General features: G+C 40.0%; 3 protein-coding genes across 3 annotated transcripts; 1 reads left to right on the top strand and 2 right to left on the bottom strand.

Moving 5' to 3' along the window:
• Nucleotides 1–598: 598 nt before the first annotated feature.
• tbce (tubulin folding cofactor E) lies at nt 599–5,243 on the bottom strand. The gene is made up of 16 exons (XM_030771359.1): nt 5,125–5,243; nt 4,859–4,943; nt 4,517–4,693; nt 3,999–4,084; nt 3,800–3,899; nt 3,354–3,456; nt 3,109–3,185; nt 2,916–3,008; nt 2,751–2,815; nt 2,524–2,588; nt 2,212–2,364; nt 1,716–1,869; nt 1,488–1,556; nt 1,209–1,268; nt 978–1,069; nt 599–825 (listed from the first exon to the last, which is right to left on the bottom strand). The coding sequence occupies exons 1-16, from the start codon at nt 5,213–5,215 to the stop codon at nt 730–732; spliced, it is 1,566 nt and encodes a 521-aa protein (XP_030627219.1). The 5' UTR covers nt 5,216–5,243; the 3' UTR covers nt 599–729.
• A 724-nt stretch (nt 5,244–5,967) lies between these two features.
• On the top strand, nt 5,968–8,904 carry rbm34 (RNA binding motif protein 34). The gene is made up of 11 exons (XM_030771361.1): nt 5,968–6,152; nt 6,275–6,434; nt 6,555–6,676; nt 6,868–7,078; nt 7,199–7,258; nt 7,346–7,389; nt 7,550–7,633; nt 7,737–7,800; nt 7,910–7,952; nt 8,066–8,184; nt 8,382–8,904. Exons 1-11 carry the CDS (start codon nt 6,130–6,132, stop codon nt 8,745–8,747), a joined length of 1,296 nt encoding a protein of 431 aa, XP_030627221.1. The 5' UTR covers nt 5,968–6,129; the 3' UTR covers nt 8,748–8,904.
• Nucleotides 8,902–11,710, bottom strand: tomm20b (translocase of outer mitochondrial membrane 20b). Its single transcript, XM_030771362.1, has 5 exons — nt 11,531–11,710; nt 10,701–10,747; nt 10,317–10,398; nt 9,933–10,075; nt 8,902–9,645 (listed from the first exon to the last, which is right to left on the bottom strand). The coding sequence occupies exons 1-5, from the start codon at nt 11,652–11,654 to the stop codon at nt 9,601–9,603; spliced, it is 441 nt and encodes a 146-aa protein (XP_030627222.1). The 5' UTR covers nt 11,655–11,710; the 3' UTR covers nt 8,902–9,600.
• Nucleotides 11,711–12,452: the final 742 nt, after the last annotated feature.

Raw genomic sequence — 12,452 nt, 5'->3', positions numbered from 1 at the left:
CTTTGTGCATTAAGTATTTCCTGAATAAACAATATGCTAGGCCTCGCAGCGGAAACCATATATTATGATTACATCACAGTGGTTGCCACGGGAGTTGGATTCCCATGTTCCCTTTGAGTTAAAATAATAGTATACTGTGTTACTTCAGCACTGACATGTTAGGCAGAACATGGTAGGGGTCACTGAAAGATGTTTATTAAACACCGTAAACCAAGGAAACTAACCCCTCTTATCCTCCAAAAAAACTCATATCACCACTGACTGGGTCGCCCTCCACTGATAGGTGACAACTAACATATTCAGACTTTTTTGTGCTCTTCCTGTTTAAACAATATTTCAAGCTTGCAATACCTGGTGTTTCAAATACACCACGATGTGTTGCATTGGTTCTTCATGGGAAGCATGTAAAAATCTGCTCTTGTCTGTTCATCTGCTCTACAGGGGCAATGTGATATTCTGACACAGCTTTGTCCATTTGGTTTGTTATGGACAAATCAAATTCAAATCAGTGCACATTGTGAAAAAATGAATCAGAATAGAAAAGAGTGAGAGGAACAGATTGGATGTTTTATTACAATTAGCAACTGACGTGAAATGTTACAAAACTTGCTGCTATGTGTGAAGTGTGGAGCTTTGTCATTCTCACAGAGCTGTACTTAATAATCAGCGTTTTGATGTTTGTAAAGTGCATGCATCCTGAGGAAATAAAATAATGGCATTAGAGTTTCTTCAGGACCAGCGGACCAGAATCGTGTCTCCATTCTCGATGGAATAGAACTGTAACGGCTTCAGGTCATTATCGATATCGATCTCTTTGCCTTCCATCTGAAAGATGTAGAATGGAGAGAGAAAGAGAGACAGACAGGATATCAGAGAGAGACAGAAAATCATTACATTGAACAGCGCTATCTCTGAAAAGCTGGCTTAGGGTTTATGTAGTTCCTTTAATCTTAATCCTAACATTCTTTGGCTTTTACCTTTGAGCTGGAGTAGGTGAGTCGCAGGTCTGCTCCTGGGATCTTCAGCAATCTGAACAACAGGCCTTTCACTTTCTGAACAATCATAGAGCCTGAGAATCATAAAAAAAAAGTGAGAAACAGCACTGCTGAACATCCGTGACATTATCATATCATGTCTAATCACAACCAACAACAATTTAATTACACGATCAGTTCAGCCATGTATATGTGATTGTATGGGCTACTCACCTGGGAGCTTTTTCTCTATTGGTTTCCTGTCTGTTTCCTCTGGACAAACAAACTTGATAGCTGATGGATGAATCAGAGAAACAGAATAAATTCAGAAATACTGATGTGGCTTGTGGGTCAAAAAGAAGCTATCTCCTTAAGTTTTTATTTTCTTTCTATCAGATGTCATTAGATATAGGAGGTCAAGAGACACCATGCTACTAGGTTATGTTTATAATTTCCTCCTGTAACAGGTATTTTCATGGAATGACCTTTGTGCAGTTGGCTAGGACCACTTACTTAATAACTGATTCTTCAGCGCAAACGGTTTCTGTTTTTGAAGCTCTCCTTCCTCAGGGGCACCATACTCTGACAAATCAATGCAAAACAATCATTTAATCAATAACTTAATAATGACTGCTGAATATAAAAAGCCTAGAACAGGTCTAGGGAAACACACTCCCATGTTATAAACCAACAGTGCACAGAATGAATGAGAGACTGAAGATGGGAGATGTTCTTATTTACTTTTGATAAGGGACTGGTAGCGAGGATGTTGAGAGGTGAACTCATCACTGGAATGGTTCTTTGCTGGGTCAGCATTCCCTCCTGCCTGCAGCCACTCTGTCCCAAACATTCTAATGTAGTCTAGCTCCGCCCCTCGTCTCTCCTCTGCCAGAACCTATGGGTTACCAGATTTACCACTGTCACTAGGCAACCGCAGAGAATCAAGTGGGGGCTGCATACAACATCTTCAGCAGTACAAGGAGCCAGAAATCTCATATTGACGTATGAAAAATGATACCAAAGCACACACTCCCTCACTTCCCCAATAAAATCTGATCAGACTATTTTTAAGAGATCTAAGTTATTCAATCACATATTGTAGAGTAAATTCCACTTAGAAAGACCTAGAAAAGGATAAGAGACAGCTAACCAAACCTTTTATGAGAGTTTGTCACACACACACACACACACACACACATACACACACACACACACAAGCACACACACACTTAAGTACCTCTCGCATGTCGAGGACTTCTAGCTGGCTAAGTCGTGCTATGAGGAGTTGGCGGGCTGTCTCATGGTTTCTCTCCCTGTCGATCAGTGGATTTCTCCGACATGAGAGCTGCACAAGAGCCCTCAGTTTCTCCATCTCGTTTACTACCCACCACTGTGCTCCAGCCAGGCATCAGCAGGTGAGGGTGTGTAGATGTGTATTCAGGAGGGGAAAGCAGGTCAGATAATCAAAACACTGACAATTCTGTTACACAAAATCTGAGTAATCTCAAACACTGAAAGATCAACGTTTTCCGCTTCTAGAGGGTCTTACCTCAGCAATTTTATTGTCATCAAGCATGAGATTCTTCAGTGAAGAGAACATGGCTGTTTTGTTACCTGGAATATGTTAACAATATTTGATCATGAATTCATCAATTAGCTCAATCTAAATATTCATGAATATTAAACATTCATATGAACATCTGTGTGATAACAAGATATGTAGTAAAGATTGTTTTAGATCAATCTCGAAATTTCAGCCGTGCAAAAAACTGTTACCTGATGACACGTCATTGAAGCAAATGACAGATAGTCCTGAGCTGGACAGATTAAGCTTCTCCAACCTGTTTTTTCAAACATTCAGTCAAACAATAACCTGAGCGCCTAGCCACACACGCAGATCAGCAGTAGACATGGACTATCACAAATGCATTTTTTCCATACCTGGGTAGGTTTGAGATTTGTGAAACACTCTCTTGTACCAAAGAGTTGTTTGACAGATCCAGAACTGTCAAATTCTGTAAAACACCTATTGGTCTAGTGGGAGATTAGGAAAAAAAATATGTTGTAACTTTGCAAAGAGGAAGCAAAGGAAAATGTATTTAATCCATCCCAGACACATGAGCATGTAACTTACTGCTTTAATTCAGTGATGTTGTTACTGGATACATAGAGTTCTTCCAGCTGTGGCCAAATGGGGGCACACTCTAGCAGCTGCGCAAAGACACAAAAACATCAGGGAATAATGTTTTATGGATTTTTTATGTTTCTGTATGATTGGATTGAAGTGTTATGGTTTGCAGTTTTGGTAACAGCTAGTGTCTTTAAGTCTAAGGATTATTCTGTATGTGTGTGTGTGTATGTATGTGTGTGGTTAGTCACCTGAGGCCAAGTAACGTCGCAGTTCTTGAGTGACAGGACCCTGAGTCTGCAGAAAGCATGTTTCAGACTGAGGGGATCAGAGGACAGCTGCAGTCTGTTGTAACTGCACAGAGAGAACAGACATCTTTATTATAGTAAAACACCAAAAGAGAAGCACTGTGCATAATCACAGTCAGAGACGACCAAGACAGTTAAGACATTCACAGAGCAACGTATTTTAAAATAGTAGATAACCATGGTCTTCAGAATTTGACAGAAATTTATGCAGTTATTCTTTACAAAAAACAAACAAACAAACAAAAAAACAACTGATAAAATACATCAACATAAGCCCTTTGGAGTGAAGAGCTTAGTCATGCTGGTGTTGGCACTGACTGAGCAAACAGATGGGTGTATGGATAGATGGATGGATGGATGGATGGATGGATAGATGGATGGATGCTTACCTCAGCTGAAGCTCTTCCAGAGCCTCAAGCTGCTCTGTAATAGCTGCAACTGTTTCCCAGGAGTTCAAGAGATTACTAGAAAGATCTAGAGAAACCACATCTGAAAGATAAGTGTTAAAGAACATTTGAGCACAATCTCTAAAACCGCTCAGAAAATCTATTTGAGGAGGGAAAAAAAAAAAATCTCCCAAGAGGATACAAGGCGTGGTCTTTCTGATTTCTTTTTCAGGGCCAGGGCCAGAAACATCACATCTCCTTAGAGCCACTTCTGTAAGGTTCTCCACCCTGAGAAAAATGAAAACTCATCTTTGGTAAATGCAGTTTCAGTACACGGTCACGGTCAAGTGTGCTGACTGGTCCTAAAAAATCAAAGAAAGACTTTTCAATAAAGATCTGGATTGTTTCATACCATGGAAGGACTACATCTGAAGAAGGAAAATGGTAAAAGTTTGTCATTATACTCTCCATTCTAAGGTGAGAATCAAAGACCTGGTGTATGTACTTTCTGAGTGTGACAACTCCTTTAAGTTTAACAACTGTAAAAACTTTGCTGCAGACATGCATCACATATAATGTCATCATGTTTTGTGAGCCAAACACATTTTGATAAGCATCATTCACAATATTACATGGGTTAGTGTTATTTTATTGTCATGTACTTTATGACTGGTCATATCACTCTATTGCACAGAAATACGAGTAACTGTCTACCCTTACCTCTGTTTTTGTGATACGGCTTCAAACCCCACCAGTTCCACGGTTTTGGTGGAGATTTTCACCTCCTCTCCAATAATTTGATCAAGCTCTGTTTCATAGCGCTGTCTCAGAGCGGTAACGTAGTCTACTCCAAAGCTGACTTTCTTGGGCCTTACAAAGGAACCTCCAGTGGGATGTCTATGACAGACAAAACTAAGCTGAAGCAGATACCACAGTCACACACAGTCTCAATACTAACACAGTACACCACTATATATAAATCTACTTGACAAAATGAATGACTATCACCCTCTCATTATCAGTGATCTAACTATAATAAAATGCATGTTTGTCAGTAACTACCTGCATGTGAAATAGCAGACCCCTTCATGGGTTCCATCATGTTTGCCTCGCTCTGGATTGTCCCATTCTATGCCGAGCCACAAACCTTCATGAAAATATTAATTATAACTGGTTAAAGAACCGATTTCAACAACCTTAAGACATCCAACGGACTATCTGATAAATATCTTACTCACGTAAGACTTACATTTTATACTTAGGTGTGGATAACTTCGGCAAAAGAGATACATTTTATAAAGGACATAATACAACAGACTCAAGCATACCCGCAGTTGGAGGAACTGTTCCAACATATCGCACAGTGCCACGCTCTCCATCACAGACTATACGTCTGCCAAGTGTGTCCTCTGGGACCATTACGGGTTGCTCCAGATCTCTGATTCTCAGCTGATGTTTGATCCTGAAGAGGCAGCTGGTTTAGTGGTAAGTTAGGCAAATATCTTAAGCAGAGGCAGCTCACCAACACTGGTGATGGGAATAATGTTAGTAATATGAATGAAATACAGGTCCCTCCGCACTCAACTAAAGCGATACAGGGTCATCCTTATTTTCATAGTTATTGATATGTGGTTACGAGCTGTCTAAGGTTATTATATGACAGTTACTTGTTATTGCCTTGTGTGAAGTTTGCTGCATTGAAACGCAGTGGTAGTATAGCCATTCTCAAGACGTATACAGACACAGCAAAACTGACGAAAAGTGTCAGGTATATAGCACATCAAAATATCTCACCTGTCACCTAAAACCTGTATTGTTCTCAGTAAGTCCTAAAGCGGCTGGCAGCCTGCTGATCATTCCCCTCTGAAACACTAACAGGAAGTAGCATCACTGTGCTCCGAACCATTTCGTCCGTTGAAACACTGCAAACCCAGGAACTGTTTTCAAATATTGTTTTTTGCTTATGCACCGAACAATAAGAATAAGATCGAAGTATCTTATTTTATTCATTAGATTTCATAGGTTTTGAAGGAAAAAATAGCAAGTACCAATGCCATTCGTGAATTAGATTGTTTCAAGACAGACGAGAAGTCGTGGCTCACATTGTCAGTTTCCACACGAACCACTAAAGGTTGGACAGTCTTAAACGTGATGCCATGGTGGAACAAGCATGTTTTGATACCGAGAAAGTAGTATTGAAGCTCACGATTTCTTTACTTCTAATGACGACACTTTGTGCTCTGTAGCTTGACTTTTTTGTATGCTGACAAAATAATCACGGCAGATTATTAAGTACTTGTTCTCGACTAAGGACCGTTCTAACTAATTTCACCATGAAGAGACAAGCTGAGAAAAGGTTGGTTGCGTTCATTTTGTATGGCCACTCGATGCAGTTACAAGACGTGTATTTGTTGCCTGAAGCGCTTATTGACTTTCAGTTGATTTACTTGTTGTAATTTATGACCATTCGTATCTTAGGGAGGACAAAGATGCAACTGGAGAGTGTGAAGATTATGTGATAGGACAGCTGTCCGGCAGCTTGTTCCCAAAGAAGCAGTCCACAGAAGCCACTTCACTATCATCTTTGTTCTCTACTGAAGCGTCAAAGAACACTCTGGTTTTTGTTCCTGCACCAAAAGTACGTCCGCTTTTGTCATGTTGAGTTGAAATGTAGGAATTTTAACAAGATTCTATGAAAAGACCAAAAAACCTAGTCCACACAAACATGAAAAAAACGTAAACCTTTTTTTTCTTACAGCCTCAGAAGAAGACTACAGATACAGTAAACAAGCCTGTTCAAGGAAGACTCAATGAAGAAGTTAAAGAACAAAAGAGGACGAAAAAGGAAAAGTCAGCGGCAGAACTTAAAGTACAGGACAGGTTGTTACTCATTTTTCTGACAAAAAAAAAAAAGCAAGCACAGCATTCCATCTCCCACCAGTCAATCATAACAGGGATAAAATCTGGACTCTAGGTTATGATACTATTTCTATACACTTTTGGAAACACTCTGTAGCATGGTGACTATTATTATATTGTCCCTTTGCTTCTCATTTGATCTTCATTTACAGGGAAAGTGCCTTACAGAATGCAGATGAAGAGGATTTCACAAGGAATCCGAAGAAAACAAAACGGAAAGCCACAGAAACAGAGGATGAAGATACAATGACAATGCAGCAACAGACCAAAAGGCGCAAAACTGCTGCAGACATGGCGGAAGAAAGAATAAAGATGAAAAGGACTGTGTTTGTTGGCAACTTGCCAGCCAGCTGTAGCAAAAAGGTCTTAGACTCTTCTAGAGCTTGCCTCTTTGTGAATTTGAAAATGTGAACAAATACCACTTTCTCTGTCGTATTAATTATGAAAAACTCAATTTAAAGTTCTCATTGTTTTCATTCTCAGGCTCTGAAGATGATCTTCAAGGAACATGGGACCATTGAGTCTATCCGATTTCGCTCAGTAGTAAGTATTGTGTATGATGTTTCTTCTAATACTACAGACTCTAAATTGTCTGCTTTGTTACTGACTGAGACATTTTTTTCTGTCTAGGTTCGGGAAGATCCCTCAATGTCACGCAAATTAGCTGCTATTCAGTAAGCATCATGCATCTTGTTGATCTGCTGTGGGAACTGGTTCCCCTCACCTTTTTCTCTGTTCATAGATCAGTATTGTAACAATTCAAAATCAAATGCGTTTTTCTTATCACATCACAAAGCTGTTGAAATTCTGAATATCTTTGTGCTCCACTCACAGACGCAAAGTTCATCCTAAAAAGCAAAACATCAACGCTTATATCGTCTTCAAAGAGGCGGAAGGAGCAGCAAATGCATTGAAAAAGTGATGTATTGCATCCTTTAGATAGGGATCATGAAATACAGTATCATTTTTGCATCATGAAAATCTCTACATTTTAATAAAAAGACTTAATTTTTTTGTTTAGGAATGGGCATGAGATTGAGAGAGATTTTCATATCCGAGTTGACAGAGTCTCCCAAAATCAAACAGTAAGTGATCACTGCATCATATCATCTTCTTGATAAGGAAGATTTATTGCATTTTTCCATATGTGTTGCGGACACGATATGCCAAGTCAAGAATTTTTTTTTTTTCCAGCACGATCATAAGAGGTCCATATTTGTAGGCAACTTGCCATATGGTAAGTACAGCGTTGCAGCTTCTCACTGTCACTGATGATGAAAATTGATCTGTGTTTTCTTAGTACAAGTTGTATTTTGCAGCGGTTGGTTGTAATACTGATTCTTCCTCCAGATATAACGGAGCTTCCATTTCGACAGCACTTTGAAGAGTGTGGCACGGTGGAGGCAGTGCGTTTAGTGAGGGATAAAGACAGTGGTATGGGAAAGGGCTTTGGTTACATTCTGTTTGAGGTGAGCACATACTGTTTATAAATGTTTTGTGTTGTAGTAGATGTCTCAGTGTTTTCAGAATGAAGTCCTGAAGAATCTTATATTCAGAATGTAACAGAAACTAACTTTAAAAGTGCAGCAGATCTTTTAATTCTTCACAGAAAGCCCCCACCCCCGGTGAATTACAAGCATCATTGTTTTACTTTTTGATTTTCTAGAGTCCTGACGCCGTAATGCTTGCTCTGAAGATGAATGGCTCCACACTGCTTGATAGGAAAATAAGAGTGAAAAGGTCCGTGAAGAAGGAGAAGGTCAAACATGACAAAGGCCACGGTAAAGGTCCAGGAGGGAAAGCTGCTCAGGGAAAAGATGCAAAAAGCAGCCGGAGGGAGAAGGGACTAAAAAGGGGGGGCTGTAAAGGCCAGCCTAAACGGGGACCTCCAGGAAAGCCCTTCTGGAAAAACCCGAGCAAAGCTCAGCGGTCATCTTCGTTTAAGGGCGAGATGGCTGACGCTACTGCCAAAAGAGGAAAAGGACTGAAAAAGAAATTTAAACAGAAGAAACACAAGACTGTCCACCATTGACATGGCGGTTCACAGGCACCGCCTGCTCCATTGTTGTTAACCAGGTATTAGCCAGGTTAAATTACTGTTGGTAGCCTGGCTGTAATTTTCAAATTCAGCTCAGGCGGTATGTAAAACTGGTGTCACAAACAGAATCCAAGACTCTCAGTACACGTCACAGCTTACTCCCTCTTTATTGTGAATAATAAAAAAAGAGGACACTTTCTCCTACAAATTTACCACGAGTGAGTAAAATTCAGTCTCCTTCAATTGTATTCACATCAGACATCACAGAAAGACACCATACCAGCCATTAAATAACTTAAGTTAATTTTCTATTGACATTTTGTCTTAACCCAAAAGTAATGTAATGTAATCCCCGATAAAGTACTGGCGTGGAAACAGTCATGTAAACATCCTGTGTTTGTTTTATGGCAGGTAATGATTGTGATTGCCAATAACAATCACCTATTGCATATTTACGGAGTTTGTTATAGTTTGTGATAATTCACTGTGCATTTTTTAATAAACAATAGGACATAAGTTCATTGAAAAGGGAGGTCTTTTTCTTTGTGCAACTGGACAAACATAAGAAAACAACTGCAAACACTTTCTATGGACAAATTTGTCTGTAATGCTGTCAGGGCTTTGCTAGTTCACAACCTTCATTTTGTGATTTAAGACAGTTCTAACAAACCAGTTTAAAACAATCCAAGGGCAGAGGTCAGATGGATTGTCAATAAAAACAAACTACGGAACTAGACACAGAAACATGGTTCTTCTGTGAAAAATAAACACGCAGCTCAGGATATGGGTGATTCCTTGGAGGAGAGTCACAAAATCCAAAGAAGTATGAACCGTTGCATGAGACTCCTTACTCAATATCATCGTCATTTGCACTCTGTGCATTGATGATGCGCTGCGGAGGGGAGGGAGAGAGAGAGAGAGATGCATTTTAGTTCTGGAGATAGACGTCATATAAACATGAACTGGCCAATAAAACTGTTGACAATGTGAACTTGCGTTTATCAACAGTGGGCGCAGAGACCACAAACTAACACATTTCACCACTTCACACATGATCCACCACATGTACATATCCAGCCTGAAACACTGGGCATGATATATAATGATGATGTTAGTACTGACAAATCTGTAATGTATCTGAAAACTATCGAGTCTCCACTGTACTTAAGAGGTTGTCACCTGGCTGATGGTGGGCAGTTTGGTAAGGAGCATCTGGAACACGGGTGGAGGGAGAGTCTGCTGCAAAACCTGCAGTAACTGCTGGGGCTGACCACACACAGCGATGGCATTGGTCAGATGGTCCACCCCTTTCTCATAGTCTCCTGGGAGAAGGTGCACATTGGTAATTTAAGTCACCATTAAAAATACAGTCCTCTGATAGCTCTTGATGGATTTAATTATGTCAATAACAAAGAGATTGACAAAGCATGCAAAGAGAATGTTGGGAGCATTATAAACATTGACATGTACCTCTGCCTTTAAAAATATTTCATCGCCTTTTGGCTTCCTATTATGGGGACAGATTTACATATTTGACAATATCATAAAAAGACACCCTCTCACCCTGAGCCAATAGTTCTTCCCCAAGCTGAATCTCCTCAAGGAAGAATTTCTGTACTGCTTCTGCATCCTTTAGATCTGGAAGCTTCATATGAACACATGAAAATACAAACACACACACAGTTATTTACAAAGAGCATAGCCAGTGTTCAATATCTAAATCTCATGCTACGTAAAAATTATTGTATTTCTGGGGAGATAATTTGTCCCAGTAGTGCTGAATTCTCCTGTCATGTATCAGTTTCTTGCCTTAAAATATTTTGGCGGTATGACATGATATTTACGCATTCTGAATTAGGGTAAAGTGGATAAGTACCAGCAACATATGGACAATGACAAACCAAACGACCTAGTTTCAGTACTAATGAAGGTACTGCCGAACCTTACCCTTGATAATCCTGCTTTCTCCTGTGCTGCCTTCTGCTTTCTCCTCCCTGTAAAACAAACACATCCTCTGATTTAAAAAAAAAAAAAACCTGACAAACAGCATATGCTCTACTCAGCGGTGTCTGGTCATAGAACTTTCGAAGTAACGTCAACTGCATTCGAGATGTGTAAACAAACCTGAAGATAACTAGTCTAAATGACACGACTAGCAGCAAAGAAGTGAATGAAAATGGTAGTTAACATAGGTAATCATCTGAGCAGCATTCATATCACGCAGCACAACTGGGGTATGAATTCATATAAATCAAAATGTAAACAACCCTACACATACACCAGAAACCTCGGTTAGACATATATCATATTCCATATATCACATATCAGAAAGCCAAAAATAATACACGAAATGCGAGCAGGTTCAGTGACCATCGATTAGATGTGTGCTAGCACTAACATGATAAACATAACACACCAATGAATTTCTACTAGCTAGCTATTTGCTTACAAAGGTTCGATGGGCAGCCCAAAATAATACGCGCAACGAATATATGAATACCTAAAGCAAGACGGCAAAACAAAGCAAAACGACCACCTTATAACAGAGAACGACCGCTGTCCTGCCCGTAACGTTAGCTAGTGAGCTAGGCCAGTTGTTTTGCAAGTAGATCTATATACTTCTGCTAGTCTCTTCTGTTTTAACAAGCGGTCATGTTATTACAACAAATTCCCATACCTCGTTGAAAGGTTCAACGAGAACGGCCGTGAGTAGGAAATTTGATGTAGGTACCATTCGGTCTCTATGTCAGAGACAGGTTGAGCAGGTCAACACTCACGTTCTCGTAGCTTGTTTTTGAAGTTAGGGTCACTCCTTCTTTTCCTGTCGAAGTAAATACAGTAACCAATAAAAAGCGCTGCCCCAACCCCAGCCGCAATCGCGCTCGTTTTACTACCCATCATGACTTCTACCAGCTATTTAGTATTTAATAACTAGAGACCTGGAGGGAGAACGTTGTGTTCATTTGGTACATGACCCTCACTCACGTCAGTGGAAGTTGTCTGTACATTTGAAGGACCCTCTTCATTCTGACATGATAGGTGAGCTGTCCATCAGTATTGCCTGTTTGGAAAAAAAGCGACGAAGACCAGCAACACGCACTAGATGGCAGTAACAACACACAATTTTGAAATATCTTGGGCCTCGACACAGAGAGCAAATGTTTCCTCAGGAGAGAACGTAAAACTGGTTCCTTCCCCAAAATCAGTTAAAAGGGCATACTGAGTATTAAACAATTTTGATTCAAGACACAGTCAAATGAATTTGTAAGTGAATTTCCAGTGTGCAGTAGTCACGTTCCTGTGTATTCCTTGGTAAAAACTACAAATGGTACACTAGTATTAGAGTACATTAGAGTACTTTGAACAGATGGACAGCTATATGAAGTGAAATCACTAACCTATGATTAAAAGTAATTCACACTGGCTGGTGCGCAGTTGCAGCAACTGCACAAACCAGTTGCAGCAGCACGGATTACATTGTGATTCTTGTACCTCTTATTGACAGTGTTGCAACGAGGACTGTGAATCAGATAGATACCAGTCTGTTCTCAGCCTTGAAGCGGTATAGGCAGCTGTTGTGGTTACAGTTATCAAAGGAATGGATGACTGATTATTCAGACGTCTTTATTAACCACATGCAGGTCATGAGGGTGTGTACAGTTTGGACATCCTCCAGTGAGCTGAGGGAAGTGTTTATGT

This window comes from Chanos chanos, chromosome 4 (assembly GCF_902362185.1).
Source record: "Chanos chanos chromosome 4, fChaCha1.1, whole genome shotgun sequence".
NCBI lineage: Eukaryota > Metazoa > Chordata > Actinopteri > Gonorynchiformes > Chanidae > Chanos > Chanos chanos.
Note: the sequence above shows the minus strand (reverse complement) of the source record. Positions and strands in the feature narration are given on the sequence as shown.

Excerpts from the sequence above, each read along its gene's own strand:
- tbce (XM_030771359.1), bottom strand. The coding sequence starts at position 5,215 with ATGGTCCCAGAGGACACACTTGGCAGACGTATAGTCTGTGATGGAGAG. Across the intron at positions 4,085-4,516 it reads GCCGTATCACAAAAACAGAG|GGTGGAGAACCTTACAGAAG; the intron begins GTAAGGGTAGAC and ends CATTTTTCTCAG. Across the intron at positions 1,269-1,487 it reads GCTGAAGAATCAGTTATTAA|CTATCAAGTTTGTTTGTCCA; the intron begins GTAAGTGGTCCT and ends TTCATCCATCAG.
- rbm34 (XM_030771361.1), top strand. The coding sequence starts at position 6,130 with ATGAAGAGACAAGCTGAGAAAAG. Across the intron at positions 7,259-7,345 it reads CTATCCGATTTCGCTCAGTA|GTTCGGGAAGATCCCTCAAT; the intron begins GTAAGTATTGTG and ends TTTTCTGTCTAG. Across the intron at positions 8,185-8,381 it reads TTGGTTACATTCTGTTTGAG|AGTCCTGACGCCGTAATGCT; the intron begins GTGAGCACATAC and ends TTGATTTTCTAG.
- tomm20b (XM_030771362.1), bottom strand. The coding sequence starts at position 11,654 with ATGATGGGTAGTAAAACGAGCGCGATTGCGGCTGGGGTTGGGGCAGCG. Across the intron at positions 10,399-10,700 it reads AGAAAGCAGGATTATCAAGG|CTTCCAGATCTAAAGGATGC; the intron begins GTAAGGTTCGGC and ends GTTCATATGAAG. Across the intron at positions 10,076-10,316 it reads GGAAGAACTATTGGCTCAGG|GAGACTATGAGAAAGGGGTG; the intron begins GTGAGAGGGTGT and ends ACCTTCTCCCAG.